The sequence below is a fragment of the Myxocyprinus asiaticus genome, chromosome 45 (assembly GCF_019703515.2).
Source record: "Myxocyprinus asiaticus isolate MX2 ecotype Aquarium Trade chromosome 45, UBuf_Myxa_2, whole genome shotgun sequence".
NCBI classification, from domain to species: Eukaryota; Metazoa; Chordata; class Actinopteri; order Cypriniformes; family Catostomidae; genus Myxocyprinus; species Myxocyprinus asiaticus.
In genome coordinates this window covers 18,278,647-18,299,956 of record NC_059388.1, presented here as the reverse complement: position 1 = coordinate 18,299,956, position 21,310 = coordinate 18,278,647, and the positions used below count along the sequence as shown (strand labels likewise).

The 21,310-nt window shown below is 37.1% G+C and overlaps 1 protein-coding gene across 1 annotated transcript; it reads left to right on the top strand.

The window, feature by feature from the left end:
* The first annotated feature begins 5,351 nt into the window (after positions 1-5,351).
* Positions 5,352-20,579, top strand: LOC127435304 (smoothened homolog). Its single transcript, XM_051688673.1, has 12 exons — positions 5,352-6,203; positions 7,544-7,752; positions 7,875-8,084; positions 13,762-13,934; positions 14,131-14,350; positions 14,821-14,944; positions 15,024-15,116; positions 15,236-15,344; positions 15,505-15,690; positions 15,822-15,970; positions 16,139-16,273; positions 17,947-20,579. Exons 1-12 carry the CDS (start codon positions 5,939-5,941, stop codon positions 18,555-18,557), a joined length of 2,484 nt encoding a protein of 827 aa, XP_051544633.1. The 5' UTR covers positions 5,352-5,938; the 3' UTR covers positions 18,558-20,579.
* The last annotated feature ends 731 nt before the right edge of the window (positions 20,580-21,310 follow it).

Below are 21,310 nucleotides of genomic sequence, written 5' to 3'. Positions count from 1 at the left end.
AACAAAAACAATACATTTGAATTATATTATGAAAACAACTGATTTCATGATATATAAGTACTCTCTGGTCTATTCACTCCATGGCATTTGGCTGTTATTTTCTTATAATCTGTCTCCTCATAAACAACACCTGGCAGTAACAAATCCTGCTTATAGTCTGCACAAACACAACATGCTTGGTTCGGCTACAGCATCAAGTGTTTACTTCCTGTTCATACTCTGACAGTGGTGAGGATCTTATTCTTGTTTGGAGAAGATTATGTTAATTATTAACTGTTTCTGCTGACTACTATTTAAATGTGTTTTTGAGGTTCATTCAGTGGATATCAGTGAATGCATACAAGAATTTATCATTTTAATGTTGCTCTGGTGTTTTTATCCCCTTTTATTAAAATAAACATTAACACTTTACAATAAGGTTCCATTCATTAACATTAGTTAATGCATTATGCATCATGAACAAACAATTAACAATATCTTTTTTACAGTATTTATTTTTCTTTGTTAATGTTAGTTAATACAAATAAAACTGTTCATTGTTTGGTCATGCTAGTTCATATTGCATTAACTAATGTTAACAAACACAACTTTTGATTTTAAAAATGTATTAGTATGTTACAATTAACATGAACTAAGATTAATAAACACAATAGAAGTATTGTTCATTGTTAGTTCATGTTAACTAATGTTAACAAATAAACAGTTAAATATACACAGTAAGCATTTGACTGTAAAATGTTAATTTTAACTTTATTTGTATAGCACTTTTCATAATCCATATTGTTTTCAAGCAGCTTTACAGAAGATCATGCCTTAATGTCTTAAAGCCTGCAGTGAGCAAGCCAAAAGCAACCCTAGCAAGGGAAAAAGTCTCCATAAGATGTTTAAGAAGCCTTTGAAGTTACCAAACTCAGGCATTATAATAAATGTACAAGACAGCTTCATTTGTTGTTGGAAGGATAGTAGAAGTGTGAAAATGCTGTAGAGATATTTTTGCCAATGTATGTGTCAATGAGTGTGTGTAAGAGAAAGAGAGCGAGAGTGTTAAGAGTTTTTGTACCAGCCTCTGCCTCTATTTGGGGCTGGTGTGTGTGTGTTTGTGTGTGGTCCCCGATCTGTGCCTCTTTCTGACTCATTCTACAGCACTCATGTTAGACAGAGTTTTTAAGGAGGCCCTGTGCTGGGAACACAGCTTACCAACCACATCGAGAGACCAACAAGTCCTGCTGCCTAAATCTGATAACACCAAACTACACAAAGTTTATTCTCCTCCCTTAAGAATTCCTTTTAGTCTCCATGGCAACTGCCAAATTTGAACATTCCACTGTCCCTATGGGAATAAGTTTAAAAGAAAAGAATGATGTGAGAAAATTAAATGAGATGAACCAAAGTCATTCTAGCATGTCAGTCCACTGTCGGCCATCTTTGGAACGCTCTCGGGTATGGTGTATATGTGCGCCACAGTTCTGCGTGCACAAAATTATATTTTGAGTGTGCAAGATTTTATTTTGAGCACACAAAAATGTTTTGCATGCGCGTTTTGTAAAGCAATGTATCTTCTTCAAAAGATAAATTCACTTTGAGCAAACAAAAAACAATTTTGCACTTGAATAAAGTTTATTTGAATGTGAATTTGCACAGAATTCTGAAATGTATGTAACGCCACTGTTTTTTGCGTGTGCAAGATCTCATTCGCTCTCTCCTCCTACCCACTCTGCGTGCGCTCATAGCTTTTTGACCTCAACAAGGTCACAGCATTACAATGTGCCAGAATTTCAGCCAATCAGCGATGAGGTGGTAAATTTTGATTAGCTGGCAAGACCACATATCATACTGCTAATCAAAACAAGAAGAAGAGGAGAAGGGGATAGTTTGTTTTCAAGAAAGGAAATGTGTAACACACTATGACCACATGAAAGCAGCTCTTTTGTTGACTTAACTGTTTATATTTAATCTTTATGAAATATATATTGTTTTGCCTGTACACTGCCAATAGGCTAACTAACTATCTGGCTAGCTCTCTTAATATGGTTCTCTTCACTAGTATTTGGTTATCTAGGTTACCAAGTTACACTTACGTAGCTACTAGATTGGCCACGTTAGCTACCACTTCCATCTGAAATTATATTAATATAATCTCTCCCATGTGTAAAACTCTTTAAGACTAATGTAATAGTGTATTTTGGGGGGAACTTAATTTGACTTCTATCTGTCCCACAGGATATTCTGATAGAGCACTTTATCAAAATAAATATGACCAGATTACAGTCTACCATGGATCAGCAACCACCAAATTTTCTTCTTTTTGTTATTATTATATTAAATATTATTTTCTTTAATAAACATGTTATTTTGTCCACCTTTTTTTAGTGTGTCCTCTCCTATTTTTCAACAGCCTTATGATGAATATTATAAATATTGCCTAAATCAACATTCTGTTCTTGATAATAAATTAGAAAAGCTGTTTATGTTTGCATTTCAAAGCTGTGGGGTATCTTGAAATGTTCAGTATGCTGTGTTTATGGAGTTTATGCATTGTAGCACCACCCTTCTGGCAAAATTGATTAATGAGAAGAAATGGAAGAAAAAGAAAAGAGGTCTCCTGTCATAGTTTGGGGTAAATTAAATGTATGGTGTAACTGCAAAAAGTAAAAAAAAAAAAAAAAAAAAAAAAATATATATATATATATATATATATATATATATATATATATATATATATATATATATATATATATATATATATATATACCTCTAATAAATTTCATTTCTAAGAATTCTTTGGATAAAATTAGTAATTTAAATTATTACTTTATTTTATATATATATATGTATAGGCCTAAACAGAAAATGATTAGGCTGCTTTGTTTACCTTTTAAAAATTTGTAAGTATAAGCAACATATAAAACCACAAAATTAAACATAGATAATATTAAATGGTTATATTATTACTAAAACCAAGTTACAATATGTATACTACAGTAATGCTGTAGTAAAACCACGGTAATTGTATCAAAACCTTGATTACTGCAAAAAAAAAAAAAAAAAAAAAAAACACGGTTACTACAGTCATGATTCATACAATATTACTACAGTAAATCCATGGGTAGTTTTCATAAGGGTATCATTTATTAATGAGGATTAAAGATCATTTTAGCATTTCTGCACGTCAAGATGAGCGGAAGAAAAAATAGTTCCGGTGCCATACAACAATTAGCTCATATAATTATTTTTTTTTCCCACTTCGAATCTTATGAGATGCATTACTATTCATGTTATCTAAATAATAAGATCACTAGTTAAAAAAAAACTTCAGAATCGATATTTTTATGTGAGGATCGATATTCTTGATACCGCATCAGTATCGGAAGTATCCATACTTTAGTATCGATCCGCCCATACCTGGTCTAAAGTTCCGAGCGCACGCAGAGGGCATTCGAATAGAGAGATTGAGATCTTGCACACACACACAAAATAGTAATCTTTGCAAGAAAATACATTGCTTTACAAAACTGAGTTCAAGCACGTACAAAATAACTTTCTGTGCTCTCAAAACATCATCTTGTGCTTGCAAAACATTTTTGTGAGTTCAAAATATCGTTTTGCACGCTCAAAATACAATTTTGCTCGTGCATAATTTTGGCACACATATTGCTCCATACTCGGGAGTCTATTTCCAGTCATGCCAGTGCAGCGCCTATCTACTTGAATGGGGGAACACCGAAATCTCAAAAACGGTTGGTCAAGATTACGATCAAAGAAAATATTCCAAATCACCAATTAAATGTGATAATATTGGAATCATAAATTGCGCTTCTTCTCCTCATATTACGCTAAAACACGCAATTTTCCCGGCTTGTATAGCTAATGCGCATGCGCAATACCGAGTTGATTGACATGCGATGTCTGTATCTAAAAGGTGATTGGCTCTTTTAACTGTAAGGCGGGACTTCCTTTCTACGTCCGTTGACCGTTGGGCGCTAGAGCTTCTTGATTGGGCGTTCCAATTCCTCCGATTCATTTAAATAGAAGCGGCCCGTCTCTGCTAAATAGTCTCTGAATAAACTCAGTCATCAATTACAATCAATGTCACACTACTAACTGCCCTAATGGCAAATAACTAACATAACCTGGTTTGAGCATAAATAAGGCTAATTTAGTAACGTGGGAGGAATCAAGTCTGATAAGTGACTAAAGACATGTTGAAACATGAGCTAACTAAATGAAGTACACACAAAAAGCATCTACTCTGTATAAAAAAGCCACCTGCAATTGTTACCTTGAGAGGTTATAACTATCCTAACCCTTAAAGGAATATTCCAGATTCAATACAAGTTAAGCTCAATCGACAACATTTGTGACATAATTACCACAGATAGGCCTATTTATTCCAACTTGTCCCTCCTTTTCATTAAAAAAAAAAAAAAAAAAAAAGCAATAATCTGGGTTCTAGTGATTCACTTACAATGGAAGTGAATGGGGCCAATCCGTAAACATTAAAATACTCGCTGTTTTAAAAGTATAGCCACAAGACGGAAACAATGTACATGTTAACATGATTTTAGTGTGATAAAATCGCTAACCAACCTCAACTGTGTAAAGTTATAGCCAATTTTACAACTTCGTTGCCATGACGACGTAACACCATAAAGCTAAAACCTCAAATGACCGTAAAAACGTTTTAACAGAAGAATGAATGCAAGTGCTTTTATGAAATTATAAGCTTCACATGTCTGCCTTTAAACCCTCCAAAAATTGGCCCCATTCACTTCCATTGTAATTGCTTTTTTAAAGAAAAGAAGGGACAGGTCGAAATTATTTTTGTGGTAATCAACATTACGCCACAGATGCTGTTGATTGAGCTTAACTTGAATTGAACCCGGCAGGGTTGTTGGTGTGACCTAATGTAGTAAAGTTGATTCATTTATGTAAAATAATATTTTTTTATTTGAATCGAACCAGTTAATTTAGATGATACCACATGAAGCACATTTATTAGGTAGTTTTTCTGTTTTGTTTTTTTTAGTATCTATGTGTGTTTTGTTTCATCTAGAAAAAAGATTCATCATCTTTGTAGAAGCTTCAGCTTAGAAATGTATGCACTTTAAAACGAGTCTCCTATAGTTCTTATGTAAGATAAAGAAAGGCAAGTGTCAACAAAAAGGCAGAGGGTGAATTATCAGAAGACGTCAGGGCAGGTATAAGAGGAGCATGTCAGTATGCCAGTTCTACAACTGTATGCTGGCATGGATTGTTTTTCTCTTGCATTAGGGGGATGGGAGTGGAGCAGAAGTTTTTGTTATTTGTATGTGCACCTCCTCCATGTGCATACCAGAGGCAAGGGAAAAAACGGATTTTGGAGAGAGTGAAAGACATTTAGCACGATTGGATCGCAGGTCAACTGCGTCCTCTTCGTCCGATGAGCAGATGAGTTTTGACAACAGTTCTCTCGCATTGGGTTTGCCTCGGGTGCGCGCTCAAGGGGGATGGAGCGCGCACAACAGGCCTGGATCAAGTTACAGTCCCAGACTTTTCAAGGCGAGATTTTTTTTTCTCTCCATCAGAGAAGTGGGGGATGGTGAGTGCACTCTCAATTTGGTTTCCTTCAACTTTGTTCTTTAGAGAAAACCTCTGTAGAGTTTAATTGTGCGTTGGACGTTTTTAACAACTTTCCGCGAAGCTTCTGTACGATGAAGAGCTTTTCAATAGTATGTGGGCCAGAAAAGAGACATAAAAAACTTTGGAATCGGACGAAAAGACGTTTCTTTTGATGGAGAAAAAAAAAAGTGCCATCACGGATCTAGGAAATATCCGCATTTTGGTTACTTTCCAGTGCAATTTGGTTTTTGCGTGAAACCTTTGCGCGCATAACTCACGAGTGGAGAAAGTTTATTTGGAAACATTTGATGAAACATCGTTACATTGTCGCGTCCCCAAGATGTCCTCCAAGCGCATCTGCTCCATTGTTGGATGTTTTTGGATGCTTTGGATCTGTGCAGCCACCTCTACGGTCGCTCGGGCGGTCATCTTGCACACAAATGAAACGGTGTTCAACGACTTCTGTAAGAAAACGACGACTTGCGAAGTGTTGAAATACAATACGTGTCTGGGGTCACCTTTGCCTTACACGCACACGTCTCTGATTCTGGCTGAAGATTCAGAAACTCAGGAGGAAGCTTTGGATAAACTGGCCATGTGGTCTGGTGAGTTACTGTTTGTGGTATAAAATAGTAAAAATGGATTTTAAAGACAGTTCAATAACAATTACATTTGGCATGTCCCTCATTAGAGCCAGTACCGTTTAGTTAGCTTTAGTTCCCCATGCATCATATAGTTTTTTTTTTTTTTAAATAATTGTTTTAAGTTTTGCAGTTGCATTGCATAAAGCTGAATATTGCTGATCACAGTGGGAAATCAGATTGTTTTAGTCAAGGGAAAGTTATGCAGAATAGAAAGAAAATAATGCTTCAACAGATGTAACAAACAACTTGCTTGACATGACAACTTTGGCTTTTATTTTAATGTTAATAAATGAAACATCATCTTCTTAAATGACTTTTAAATTAGTTATAATGGGAAGTCATCCTGTTCTTTTCACAAGCACCCCATAATGAGCAATATATCCATTTCCTCTCACATTCACACCTTAACCCCAAAGTTTCCTCAATTGTTCTCCAGAGTCCATGGGCCATGTCCCATACATAAGTAAAATAACAGCATCAGATCTCTTTAGTATCTACTTGATGCATGCATTTAATAAATTTCTTTATCCAGTTATAAAATCACTTTAATATCATCATAAGCATTAAACCAATGTGAATTAGATGCCGTTTGTGCAGACAGTGATTATTAAAGGGATAGTTCACCCAAAAATGAAAATTCACTTATCCTTTACTCACCCTCATGACATCTCAGATGTGTATGACTTTCTTTTTTCTACTGAACACAAACAAAGATTTTTAGAAGAATATCTCAGCTCTGTAGGTCCATACAATGCAAGTGGATGGTGACCAGAATTTTGAAGGTCCAAAAAGTACATAAATGCAGCATGAAAGTAATCCACAAGACTCCAGTGGTTAAATCCATGTCTTCAGAAGTGATATGATATGTGTGGGTGAGAAACATTCAATATTAAAGGACTTTTTTTTACTATAAACCTCTACTATCACATTCTTCTTCTTTTGTTTTTGGTGATTCACATTTGTGGTCATATTGCCACCTACTGGGCAGGGAGGAGAATTTATAGTAAAAAAGGACTTAAATATTGATCTGTTTCTTACCCACACCTATCATATTGCTTCTGAAGATATGGATTTAACCACTGGAGTCAAATGGATTACTTTTATGCTGCCTTTATATGCTTTTTTGGAGCTTTAAAATTCTGGCCACGATTCACTTGCATTGTATGGACCTACAGAGCGGAGATATTCTTCTAAAAATCATACTTTGTGTTCTGCAGTAGAAAGAAAGTCATACACATCTGGGATAGCATAAGGGTGAGTAAATGATGAGAAAATTTTAATTTTACTGTCTCCCAATCCAGGGCTGAGAAATGCTCCTCGCTGTTGGGCGGTCATTCAGCCACTGCTGTGTGCCATTTACATGCCAAAGTGTGAGAATGGAAAGGTGGAACTGCCCAGCCAACACCTGTGCCAAGCTACACGCAAACCTTGCAGTATTGTTGAGCAGGAGAGGGGCTGGCCCAGCTTCCTCAAGTGTGAAAATAAGGACAATTTCCCTAAAGGATGCCAGGTATGACAATTTAATAAGACATAAATATTACAGGGCTAACAAAAAGGGCATCCATTTTTGTATACCCAAGAAGATTGGTTTGGCCTTGCCTAAAATGTGACTGCATTTACTTTTTCTCTTAGAACGAGGTCCAGAAGATCAAGTTCAATACATCAGGACAGTGTGAGGCTCCTTTGGTCAAAACCGATATCCAGGCAAGCTGGTACAAGGATGTGGAAGGCTGTGGGATACAGTGCAACAATCCCTTGTTTACAGAGGATGAGCACTCTGACATGCACAGCTACATCGCCATCTTTGGCTCCCTCACTCTCCTCTGTACCTTCTTCACACTGGTAGGTGAACAGAAGACATTAGGCATCCTATAGTTGTGGAAAACTGGGAAATATGAGGGGATTTTAGAATAGCGTCTTTCAGGCCTGGAAAAATGTATAATATCTTAAAAGTCATGGGAATTTCTACAGTGAATATACGCTGTAAAAAGTTTACCTGTTATTTATAAGTTATTTATACAGAATCTGACCTTTAAAATTTACTTTTGTTGACGTAAATTGATATAAAAAGTAATATTCCATGTTCAATACAAGTTAAGCTCAATTGACAGTATTTGTGGTATAATACTGATACTTTTGAATTACCACAAAAATTTATTTGGACTTGTCCCTCCTTTTCTTTAAAAAAGCAAAAATCTGGGTTACAGTGAGGCACTTACAATGGAAGTGAATGGGGCCAATCCATAAACGTTGAAATACTCACTGTTTTAAAAGTATAGTGCTGTGAAAAAGCCCCCATCCTGATTTCTTCTATTTTTTTTATATTTTTCATACTAAATTGTTTTAGATCTTCAAAAGAGATATAACATAAAACAAAGGCAATCTGAGTAAACACAAAATACAGTTTTCAAATATATATATATTTTTTATTGAAGCAAAAAAGTTGCCTAACACCTATATCACCCATGTGAAAAACTAACTGCCCCCTTAAACTTAATAGCTGGTTGTGCCACCTTTAGCAGCAACAACTGCAACCAAACGCTTCCGATAACTGGAGATCAGTCTTTCACAAAGCTGTGGTGGAATTTTGGCCCACTCTTCTTTGCAGAACTGCTTTAGTTCAGCCACATTGGAGGGTTTTCGAGTATGAACTGCCCATTTAAGGTCCTGCCACAGCATCTCAATTGGGTTCAAGTCAGGACTTTGACTTGGCCACTCCAAAACTTTAAAACTTTTGCTTCTTTTGAGCCATTCAGAGGTGGACTTACTCCTATGCTTTGGATCATTGTCTTACTGTATAATCCAGTTGTGCTTGAGCTTCAACTCACAGACTGTTGACCGGACATTCTCCTTTAGGATTTTCTGATAGAGAGCAGAATTCATGTTTGCCTCATTTATTGCAAGTTGCCCTGGACCTGAAGCAGCAAAGCATCCCCACACCATCACACTACCACCACCATGCTTGACCGTAGGTATGATGATCTTTTTGTGGAATTCTGTGTTTGAATTACGGCAGATGTAACGGGACCCGTCTTCCAGACAGTTCCACTTTCGACTCATCAGTCCACAGAACATTCTCCCAAAAGGTTTGAGAATCATCAAGGTGTGTTTTGGCAAAATTCAGACAAGCCTTTATGTTCTTCCGGGTTAGCAGTGGTTTTCGCCTCGCCACTCTTCCATGGATGGCATTTTTGCCCAGTGTCTTTCTGATAGTGTAGTCATGAACAGTGACCTTTATTGATGTGAGAGAGGCCTGCAGTTCCTTGGATGTTGTCCTTGGCTTTTCTGTGTCTTCCTGGATGAGTCATCGCTGTGCTCTTGGAGGAATTTTGGAAGGTTGGCCACTTCTGGGAAGGTTCCCTACTGTGCCAAGTTTTCTGCATTTGGAGATAATGGCTCTCACTGTGGAGTCACAAAGCCTTTGAAATAGCTTTGTAACCCTTCCCAGACTGATGTATTTCAATCACCTTTTTCCTAATTTCTGGAATTTCTTTCAGCCTTGGCATAGTGTGCTACTGGGTGAGACCTTTTAGCCAACTTCATGGTGCTGAAAAAGTTCTATTTAGGTGTTGATTTGATTGAACAGGGCTGGCAGTAATCAGGCCTCGGTGTGTCTAGTCCAGCTGAACCCCATTATGAATGCAGTTTCATAGATTTGTGGATTTAGTAACTAAGGGGGCAAATACATTTTCACACTGGACCAGTTGGTATTGGATAACTTTTTTGCTTCAATAAATAACATTATCATTTAAAAAATGTATTTTGTGTTTACTCAGATTGCCTTTGTTTTATGTTAGATTTTGTTTGAATTTTGTAAACAATTTATTATGATATATACACAAAAACAGAATAAATCAGGATGGGGGCAAATACTTTCCCACAGTGCTGTATAGCCACAAGACAGAAACAATATGCGTGCTAACATGATTTTAGTGTGATAAAATCGCTTACTAACCTTTTCTGTGTAAAGTTATATCGAATTTAACAACTTTGTTGCCATGACGATGTAATGTCAACAAACCCTAAAACCCTAAAATGACTGTAAACATTATGATTTAAACAAATTTACAGCTGAAATAGTAGTTTTTACAGAAGAATTAATGTAGGTACTTTTATAAAATTATAAACTTCACATTTCTGACTTTAAACCATCCAAAAATTGGCCCCATTCACTTTTTTTTTTAAAGAAAAGGATGGATGATTCATAATAATTTTTTTTGGTAATCAACATTATGTCACAAATGCTGATGATTGAGCTTAACTTGTATTGAACCTGGAATACTCCTTTAATGTTGTCCAGTTGATTCAGTGATTTTAAATAATATTTTTGACTTAAAACTGTGTTTATTTAGATTTAGCCACATGAAGCACATTTTCATGTTACATGACAAAAATTTTTTTACAGTGTACATTTCTCTTGTTATGCTCTCAAATATTTAATCAGCTAAGTATTGCTCTTGTGTAGAGTAAAACCTGCTTGCAAGCCATAGTGATGTCCATTTTGTGAGCAAATCGTCATTTATTTTTAATGAACCTGTTGAAATAATTCACAAACTGGATTGAATTATATATTAGCAAATTGGTATGGATTGAAATGTTTTTTTAAAAGATCCAGTGATCACAGACAACTGGACATGTAATAGAAAAGTCATAGTCAAAAAGTGTGGGAACCCTAAGTAGGATGCATGTATCTTTTTTATTTTTTTAAATTTTTTTCTCCCCAATTTGGAATGCCCAATTCCCAATGCGCTCTAAGTCCTCGTGGTGGTGTAGTGACTTGCTTCAATCCAGGTGGCAGAGGATGAATCTCAGTTGCCTCCGCATCTGAGATTGTCAGTCTGCGCATCGTATCACGTGGCTTGCAGTGTTGCCAACTAGTTTCAATGGAAAGTAGCTAAAGCCTGCTCGAAAAGTCGCTAAATGTCGCTAGATGACGTTATATGCTAATTAGCGTATTTGTGACGTCATCGCGTCTCATCTGCATTTTGCATAGTGTCCGCCCTTTACATGTGTTTGCTTCTCTGTGCTTACCGTACATACTGTAATACCCTATTAATTCCCTATATCTATCAATCACTCAGAGAAAGTTAGAAGCGACAGAAACTTTCTTATCTTTTCTCTCACACAGCACTCAGCCATAACAAACCACTATGTGCATATTTACAAAGATTCATTATTTTATTGTCTAAGTAAGTGTCTGAATTCAGAGAGTTCAGAAACAGGAATGAACAACTGTCTAAAAATCTCTTGTGATTAAGTGCATGAAAATAATAAAAATAAACGGTCAAATTAAACTCTTTAAATTTAAAACAAAAGGGAGCAAACAATACAGATTCGTGATTGGTCCTTGACAACGCTGTTTGCACATGCGCAGCTCATTCACGTCTATGTCAGCTGCTGTGCGGTCAAATGATTGTGCTGCTCCGTCTTCTCACCTGCTCACCTCTCTCTCTGTTAGTCACATTGAACAGAGTAGACACAGAGGGAGGTGTGCCTCCAAGTCCGGGCAGGAAAGCAAGACCACGTGCTCGCGGGGCAGTACTGGCGATTTTCTTCTACGGAAGGTAGCTAAGTGTTGTCCAAAAAGTCGCTAGATTTGTCGCTAGGTGCTTTTTTGAATAAAAGTCGCTAAAGAGGTCTGAAAAGTCGCTAAATTTAGCGACAAAGTAGCTAAGTTGGCAACACTGGTGGCTTGTTGAGCGCGTTACCACGGAGACATAGCGCATGTGGAGGCCCACGCTATTCTCTGCGGCATCCTTGCACAACTCACCATGCGCCCCACGGAGAGCGAACCACATTATAGCGTCCGCGAGGAGGTTACCCCATGTGACTCTACCCTCCCTAGCAACCAGGCCATGTTGGTTGCTTAGGAGACCTGGCTGGAGTCACTCAGCATGCCCTGGATTCGAACTCGTGACTCCAGGGGTGGTAGTCAGCGTCTTTACTCGCTAAGCTACCCAGGACCCCAGATGCATGTATCTTTGAAAAGAGTCTGCAAAGAGGGGAGAAAAGCAGTTTGTGACACTACTTATCTGCAAATAAGTGAAATAGAATTAACAGATTCGGCTAATGTACAAAGCGAGACAGTTTAAAGGTGCAGTATGTAAGATTCAGAAACCCTTGATATTAATGACACCTGTGGCCGTTAAGTGAACTGCAGCCAGCTACCTGTTGCTCGTGCTTGTGCACACACTCCATAGGGACGCGAGCAAGCATCGATCAAAACAATGACGTAATGTACAAAGAGGCTGAACGTGATTCACTGACATCATGCTGACAGATGAGGTAGCATAATTAAAATTACACAGTTATGATTGTTTTACTACAAACTTTCAGACTAAACTAAAACTACTTGTCAGCTAACATAGCATACTGATACACACATACAGCCACATACTACCGAACTATACCAGACAGTTTACTGTTGCACTGTTATGTTGCACTATTGTATGTTTTGTATGTCATATGTTGTACTATGAATAAGAAACCAGCGTATTTGCTTGAATTTATCCTGTATACCTGACTTTGATCGTTGAAATTATTTGAAAGTTACGAAGCAAGGTAGCTTGCAGTTCGTCAGCGTTAGCAGGCAAGATCAAGTTAGCTAACTTTACACAGATCAATCCTTATGGCACTATATTTCACATACTTTGCAGTTATGTAAGCTTACCTGTCCAATAAGAAGAATGCCAATTCAGGGTCGGTTTTGATCCCCAAAACCGAATGAATTTCCCATCGGGAATCAAATGCCCTGCCGATGTTCACTCTAGTTTTCGCTCGACCACGATCATGTTCCCGCTTAGCCAGACTGGATTCAATAGATTCAGTTATTGTTGTTGTTTTTTGGCTTACTCTGAGTTTGTGTAGGAGTTGGTTTTGTGCTGGGAGCTGGCTGTTTGCTGGATTCCATCTCCAAGATAACATTACCTAGTGTTACAGTTTGTTGTTGCTGTTGAATAGTGGAAGCACTGAGGCAAGGCTCTCGGGAGCGCGCATAAACATCACATCCTTTGGATTTTCCCGGCAAAAGCGATCCACTCCCTTTGCATGAAAATCAGTCTACAGGCTTTAATAGGCAACCTGGGAAGTCCGGGAAGGGCTCATTTTTTAAGTTGCGTTACAGCCGTTCACACATTGGCAAAAAAAAGGTGAATATTACATGAAAATTGTTACATATTGCACCTTTAAGATAGTTACACCACTTTCATTCAGCAAAGCCCTTACAAAAAAATCTAAACTAGCCGCAAACTTGCAGCTCGTTATTTTCACATGCAAATTAGCTTTTGAATCACCGCAAATGCTCTTTGCCTTTGGCAACCATGGACAATTTGCCGCAAGTTTGCAGCAAAGCTCATTTGCATATGAAAATGATAAGTAGCGAATTTACAGCAAGTTTGCAGCAAATTTGCCATGAACTTTCGATTTTGTAAGGGAGTATGTGGTATATTCTACAGTGTAGTGCAAGTTTAGACTGCAGTCTTTAATTTTATATCCTATTTCTGCTTACTATTTCACACAGGCCACATTTCTTGCAGACTGGAAGAATTCTAATCGTTACCCTGCTGTCATCCTGTTTTATGTCAACGCATGCTTCTTTATTGGAAGTATTGGATGGCTCGCTCAGTTCATGGATGGAGCCCGCAAGGAGATCGTGTGCAAAAGTGACGACACCATGCGGCTTGGAGAGCCATCGTAAGTATGGAAAATCCACCCTCCAAAAGATTGGATTAGAGTATATTATTGTTTACACTACATATTACAAATTTGGACCGACGGACACATTTGATATACGAGTGTAAGTAAGGAAATTATAATTATTATGAATTACCAACATTTTCAAAGGAATTAGAATGAATAATGGTGTTTTCCATGGCTTATTTTTCTCCAGGTCTACTGAGACACTATCATGTGTGATTATCTTCGTCCTTGTGTATTACTCTCTTATGTCTGGGGTCATTTGGTTTGTTATGCTCACCTATGCCTGGCACACATCATTCAAAGCCCTGGGCACCACCCACCAGCCTCTGTCTGGAAAAACCTCTTATTTCCACCTGGTCACATGGTCCATTCCTTTCATACTGACAGTTGCCATACTGGCCATTGCGGAGGTAAGGTTGCTTATGTCTAGAGATCAATGGATGTTGTAATTTTACAACTGATACCGATCATTATTATGTTTAAGTGTCTGATAATCGCTAAGCAGATAAAACTGTTTGTTTTATTTCTGCTTTTTGACACAATAATAAATACTGCTACGCTACAACAATAAAACATTATAAGCATTATAAATATTTTCATAATATTAATAATAATTTATGATTATTATGAATGCTAGTATATTTATTAAAAGGTGAATTGCAATCTAAATTGTCAGCAATATATTTATATCTTTATTTTAACAATTTTAACTGTTATGTCTAACTGTCAAGCTTTCAATTCTATGCATTTCTCTCTTCAGCAAACCATATACTAAATGAGCAAGTTACTTTGCCTGTTAACACCATTTATTTCCTGCTAATATCGGTCAAACTCATTATTGGTCTATTTCTTCTAATTGTCACTGTTAAATATTCTGTAGGTGGATGGCGATTCTGTTAGTGGCATTTGCTTTGTCGGCTATAAGAACTACAGATATCGTGCAGGGTTTGTTCTGGCTCCCATCGGGGTGGTCCTTGTCATAGGCGGGTATTTCCTGATACGAGGTGAGACAGATAAGTTGTGCATGGTATGGAGGTCAGTGTATTGGCCAGTGTGAACTGATCGAAGGCTTTGGTTTTCCAGGGGTCATGACATTGTTTTCCATTAAGAGTAATCATCCGGGCCTACTTAGTGAAAAAGCTGCCAGTAAAATCAACGAGACCATGCTGAGGCTTGGTAAGTTTGGGAATATGGATTTAAAATCTTCAAATGGCATATTTAAAGTCCATTTATGTAAGAATTCATATTTTAGGTCCCTATAGTTCTGTCTTTAAAGGTCTCTTTCTGTTTCCCAGGTATATTTGGATTCTTGGCCTTTGGTTTTGTTTTAATTACTTTTGGCTGCCATTTCTATGACTTTTTTAATCAAGCCGAGTGGGAGAAAAGCTTCAGGGAATATGTACTGTGAGTACTTTTTCTTCTATCCAGATTTTCTAACTGAAAGCATTTTCTATCATTTAATTGACAGGAACAGTAAGTACATTTACATGCACATTTAACTTTCAATTTCATTCGATTTTTGGCTACTAGAACTGTCATCTAACTGATCAAATTTTTATTACAGATGTGAGGCTAACGTCACCATAGCTCATCAGACCAACAAGCCAATCCCAGAGTGTGCCATCAAGAACAGGCCCAGTCTGCTGGTGGAGAAGATCAACCTTTTCTCAATGTTCGGCACGGGCATTGCAATGAGCACATGGGTTTGGACGAAGGCCACCATCCTCATCTGGAAACGCACGTGGTGCAGGTAAGTAAAAGCATACTGAGTTAATTATTTATTGTTCTCTTAAAGTCATTCTTTTTCTGATGTAATTGTAATATTAAGTGTTAGAAAATAAAAAATTAAGTGTAATATTAAGTATTTTCCTTCAATCCAAGAATCGTTGGACGTAGTGATGATGAGCCGAAACGCATCAAAAAGAGTAAAATGATCGCCAAGGCATTCTCAAAGAGAAAAGAACTGCAGAAAGATCCAGAGAAAGAGCTGTCCTTCAGCATGCACACTGTCTCTCATGAGGGACCTGTGGGTAAGCATATCCACATGAACATAAATGAGTAATTGTCTGGACCAAAGAGTACTTAACATAAATGATGATTTTTAAAGAAGCTAGACAAACTGGAGCTAAAAAAGCGTTTAGCTCCCTTTTGTAGATATAAGTAACTAATATTGATTTTTTTTTTAATCTCTTGTACAGCGGGTATTAACTTTGACCTGAATGAGCCATCCATGGAAATGTCTTCTGCATGGGCTCAACATGTGACTAAGATGGTGGCTAGAAGAGGGGCAATCTTACCGCAAGACATCTCAGTGACGCCCACTGGAACACCTGGTTGGCACTCTACTTCTATGACATTATTATACAAAACTACTGCTGTCGGTCAATTATTTTTTTTTATCACGATTAATCGCATAATTTTTCACAGTTAATCGCTAATAATCGCCGATTTTGAAAGTGCTAAAATTTGACTCTAAATATACTTCTTTTCCTGTCAAAATGCATTTATTTCCTTCTAAGGAAAGAAAATGAAACAATATGTAACAATATAATTCTTTATTAACATTTTCCAAACAAAGCCTTCCACAGTATAAAGATAGAAATGCACTAAAATAGCACCAATTCAAATAACAATAAACATTTCCCAATGTCTTAGTGGGAGGTTGACTAATTGAAAGAACTAGTCCCTACATAGGTTGAATATTCATTGCAATGGGCATTAAATCTCTTACACTCTCATTCTCCACAATATTAATCAGCCTGTAGACTGTGGCTATCCACTTTGTTACAGCAGTAGTGAAGCCGCGTTCATGATTCTTGTCAGGGCCTCAGCGCCAGCAGCAAGCACAGCTTTGAACTCCACATGAAAAGCGCTTGCAGACAAAAACATCTCATTCTGCGTTTTGGTGATAGATAAGACTTGGTGTGCTTCTGTAATTAAAATGTGCATTACTTAGGCTGGAAAATACTTTTTTGTGGATTTCTGCCACAAGTTCCATCTAGGCTTGTTTTGTACAAGAAATAGCATTAAGAGCTCATTTCCCCATCTCTTTACCACTGACACTGAATCATTGGATGTGTGTTTGTGGTGTGTCCGTCAGTTTAATGACTCCGGGCAGACACATCGCAAAGATTCCGCCCTTCCAACCAGTGTTTATGCTGGTTTATACTGTATTAACGGTAAATGCATTAATCGTGATTAGGAAAAATGAACGTGTTAGACTTTTTTAATCGCATGTGTTAACGCGTTGATTTTGACAGCTCTAATAAAAACACATATGCATCTTACATGTGTGCTCCATGTGCGATCTTATACGGATTATGCTTAAAAAGCCAACAACCTGTAAGGTCACCCTTACAAAAATCGAGAATTCTGTCAAACCCCTGAAGCAAACAAATAAGCTTTGCACAGGTTTGCCAGAGAAGTGTTTGCCAGTAGCGGCAAATTGTCCATTGTTACTTTGCTGCAGGTTAACCACTATCGGTGAAGAGCTGCAAACCTCTTGCAATAATTTTCGGCAAATCGCAAGCTCATTTACATATGAAAATAATGAGCGGCAAATTTGCCAGAACTCTAGATTTTTGTAAGGTAAATGCCTTAAATGGCTTTCTATATGTAGTTTAATAATCAAAAAAAAAAACAGGTATGTTTTTGCCTATTACCCCTATTTTGTGTTGCATGTAAACACATGTACCGGCTTATCCAATATGAATAAGTGTTGTGTTCATGCTTCTTTGGAAACGCACTTTGATTGTTACGACAACAGCAAAGCGTCTCTGCTGCTGCATTTATTTTATGCAGAAGCAAAGCCTTAAATGCAGTTATTTTGCTGTCTTGCATGCACACTGCTATTCCCTGCAGGCAATGCAAATCTTGTTGATGTTAATTGTTTAATGATAAGTGATAATAAAATAAGCAAATACTACTGAAATTAGTAGCTAACAGTAAGTCATGGTCACTAGTGGCATTTTTAATATCATTTAATATCATGCATTTCTCCCTACAGTTCCACAACCAGAGGAGAGGAACAGGCTCTGGATGGTTGAAGCAGAAATTTCCCCTGAAATGATGAAAAGAAAGAAGAAGAAGAAAAAGAGAAAGAAGGAGGCACATCCAATGGGACCAACAGTGGATGAAGGGAATCATTCCTACCCTCGCAGGGAGTTTGGCACCAGTGCAGTGCCACGCCTCCCAAAGCTGCCCGGTCACCGGAGTCTGGTGGCTAACCTGTGGGAACAGCAGCAACAACACCATGAAGAACAGCACGTGCTCCCTGGGGCCTATCCAGAATTCTGGCCTTCCTGTCCGCTTCCCTACCAGGAGAGGAGGTACGGTGGGCTAGGATACCTTCCCTCCAACTCGTGCAATAAACCCTCTAGTCTCCCGGTTGCCAATCCCCTGATGCTAAGGGACAGCATGCAACATGACTCAAGTGGCTTCCAACAATCATCATGGCAACCAAATGGGGTTTTCCGCCACCTTGAGCAGGAGTCTTGTGTGATGGATGGTGGTAGGACTGCCATTGTGCCACAAGCGGATGGCAGGAGGGGTGTACCAATACACTCCAGAACCAATCTTATGGAGGCTGAGTTAATGGATGCAGACTCTGATTTTTAAGCCCTTGGAGTTGTTGGTGCTCATTTTGCAAAAGCAAAAGTCTGCCTTGATGGATTATAACTGTGCTGGCTCCACTTTTAAGTATATTGCTTTTTCATGCACTCCTCATGATATTATGGAACACAGACCATGAATTGCAATCAGTTATGATTTGACTTTATTAAAAAGCCAGACATTTATGTGTTCAAAACATTGGCAACTTGGGGCTTTCATGCCATGTATGATTCTGCAATGTTCCGTGGTGCTAATTTCTTTTGTTTGCTAGCTGGGCTACTATGACATCATTTTAACAACTTGTATTGTTTTGAAACAGGTTAGTGTGTCATGGGGCCACACGATTTCTGATCTTGTCTTAAAGGTGAAGTGTGTAATTTCTGCAGCACTATAGCCCCAGGGTACTCCAGCACTCTTGCCATCTATCATTGGTCGAAAAACAGATCGTCCCGTTACAAACTCATGCCATTGGTTGAGCCAATGTTGCTGTGCTGGGCTGGTCGGGATGCTCAAACAAACAGCAATGTTTTGAAAGCACCACAGAGCCACAGTGTTTACACTTTTCATGAATATGAATCTATGAATGGCTTATTTACAATCTCTGCATATGAAGCTGGGATTGGATAAAATATTTTAACATAATACACATCCCCACAGTGAAAAAGTAATGTGTATCATCTGTTGTTTGGATAATGGTTTGGAGAATAGTCATCTGTAGACTGACTTCATATCTTTACTGGACCTGTTTGAAACCCTCCTACTGTTGGACCTTGGCAACACTTCTATAGACCTAAAGAAAAGGAACTGACAGAAGTGGTGGTACTTTGGAAAAAAAGAAAATTATTTTTACTTCAAATCTTTTTGTTTTGGAAAAATTGCCTGGTGCAATCACAAACAAGTCCACCTCTCATTCAAAGAATAAGAGAATGTAAAGGGCATTGTTCTTGTTCATTTAAAAATATGAAAGATTTCCATTGACAGTTATTTCTGTACAGTGCTATTATAAAATACTATTTTTGTACTTTAGATTGTTTGTTCCACCAGTCTTTTATATTATAATATGTCATAATGTACATACTTTAGATAACATATTTTTGTTTCTTACACCCTTTGGAGTGATGTTTGGTTTTTGCAAGCTTTGCCTCATACATATATGGAGATGTCAAAAGGATTTGTTTCTTGCTGTGCATTTTGTTAAATGTTAAGCTCATTTACACTTTATATTATTTTTACTTTTCAGTTTTGCTTTGGTCTTTGTTATTATCAGTGGCATTATTAACAAAATGGCATCTGTGCAGCATTTTAAAGACAAATTGAAGCTGCCCTTCAAGAATGTATTTTAAGTGTTTAATGAAGATGTTTATGCTGTGTGACTGTGACAAATAGTTGTTGTTGTTTTTTTTAACATAACTGTTGCTATTCCCTTGTGAGAGTGAGTATTTCTTCATCAAATTGTATTCTATTAGTAACTGCACAAAACATTTTCATTTAAAGGAATTGTATTCCCTCTTTTGTCATTATTTTCACATGTGTTTGTAATCTTGCTGTTTTCATGCCTATCAGTCTCAGACCATTGTGTATATTTTAGTATTGATAAACCACCATGAATGAATACATTGTATTGAAATTCAAGTAAATGAAAAGGATTCAAATGATAAAATGTTAAAAGTTACAAGGCCATTTTCATCATACAAAGGAGATGGTACATTACCCCACATAACATCAGACTATATTGGGTTTAAAGGTCCATTCAGTAACTTTTGTCTGTGTCATCTTGGACTTACACTGACACCTAGAGGCTTGGATGCAGCATCATTTAAAATCAATAGTTTTCAGTGTAAGATGACATTGTAGAAATGTAGTATTCACAGTCAGCCATGATTACTGTAATCAATGAGTGAAAGTGTCAAATAACAGGACGGTTACTGAGAGTAAGCGAGTTGTATTCGGCTGGTCATGTGATTCTAACATGGCAGCCCCCATGAGGGGACCCTCTCCATGTTGAATAAATCAGCTTTTATAAGGTTACTGATATGACTGGAGTCTTCATTTTAATCTGAGTGTTCATGATTTCCTACATATATTGCAAAATTACAATTAATGTCTTTAGGAGTTTTTTTTATTTATTTATTTTTAATGAGGATAAAATTACTGAGTGCACCTTTAAAGATGCCTCTCCATAGTACATAATGTACTATTGAAAAACAAAAAAAGTTATTTCTGTACAAATTTCCTACAAAAATGAATCTTCAGAACTGATCTGTTGATAGCTGCCAGTGTTTTAAGAGAGCTGTCATATTGTGTAAATAGATTATTCAAATAAACAGAAAACTAATTTAATAGTGTCTCTGTTCATTCTCAAACTCATGAATTCAGCATAAAAGTATGTGATTTTAAGATATTTCTATAATTAACTTATTGAAAGATAGATAGATGGATAGATAAAAAATAGATGATAGATACAAAAACAATAAATTAAATTATTGCTAAATTAATTTATAATTAAGTTGTACATAATCAATTATAAAATCATACATGTTTATATTTTATTTCGAAATATTCATTCATTAATTAGTTTATTTATTTACATATATGCGCACTACGGACACATATTTATTTAAATTTTATTTATTTTACTTTTTTATTTTTACATAGGCGCACTACTGTAGATTATGGTACAGCTGTGTGGGTGATACCACCCAAAAGAAAAAAGAAGAAATCCAGTTGCCATTAAGAGTGTGAGCCGCGTTCCCGTGAGC

What these genes read in the sequence shown, in the direction of transcription:
- LOC127435304 (XM_051688673.1), top strand. Translation starts at nt 5,939, where the DNA reads ATGTCCTCCAAGCGCATCTGCTCCATTGTTGGATGTTTTTGGATGCTT. An exon ending in CGAGACCATGCTGAGGCTTG is followed by an intron (nt 15,117 to 15,235) that starts GTAAGTTTGGGA and finishes TCTGTTTCCCAG; the next exon opens with GTATATTTGGATTCTTGGCC. An exon ending in GACGCCCACTGGAACACCTG is followed by an intron (nt 16,274 to 17,946) that starts GTTGGCACTCTA and finishes TTCTCCCTACAG; the next exon opens with TTCCACAACCAGAGGAGAGG.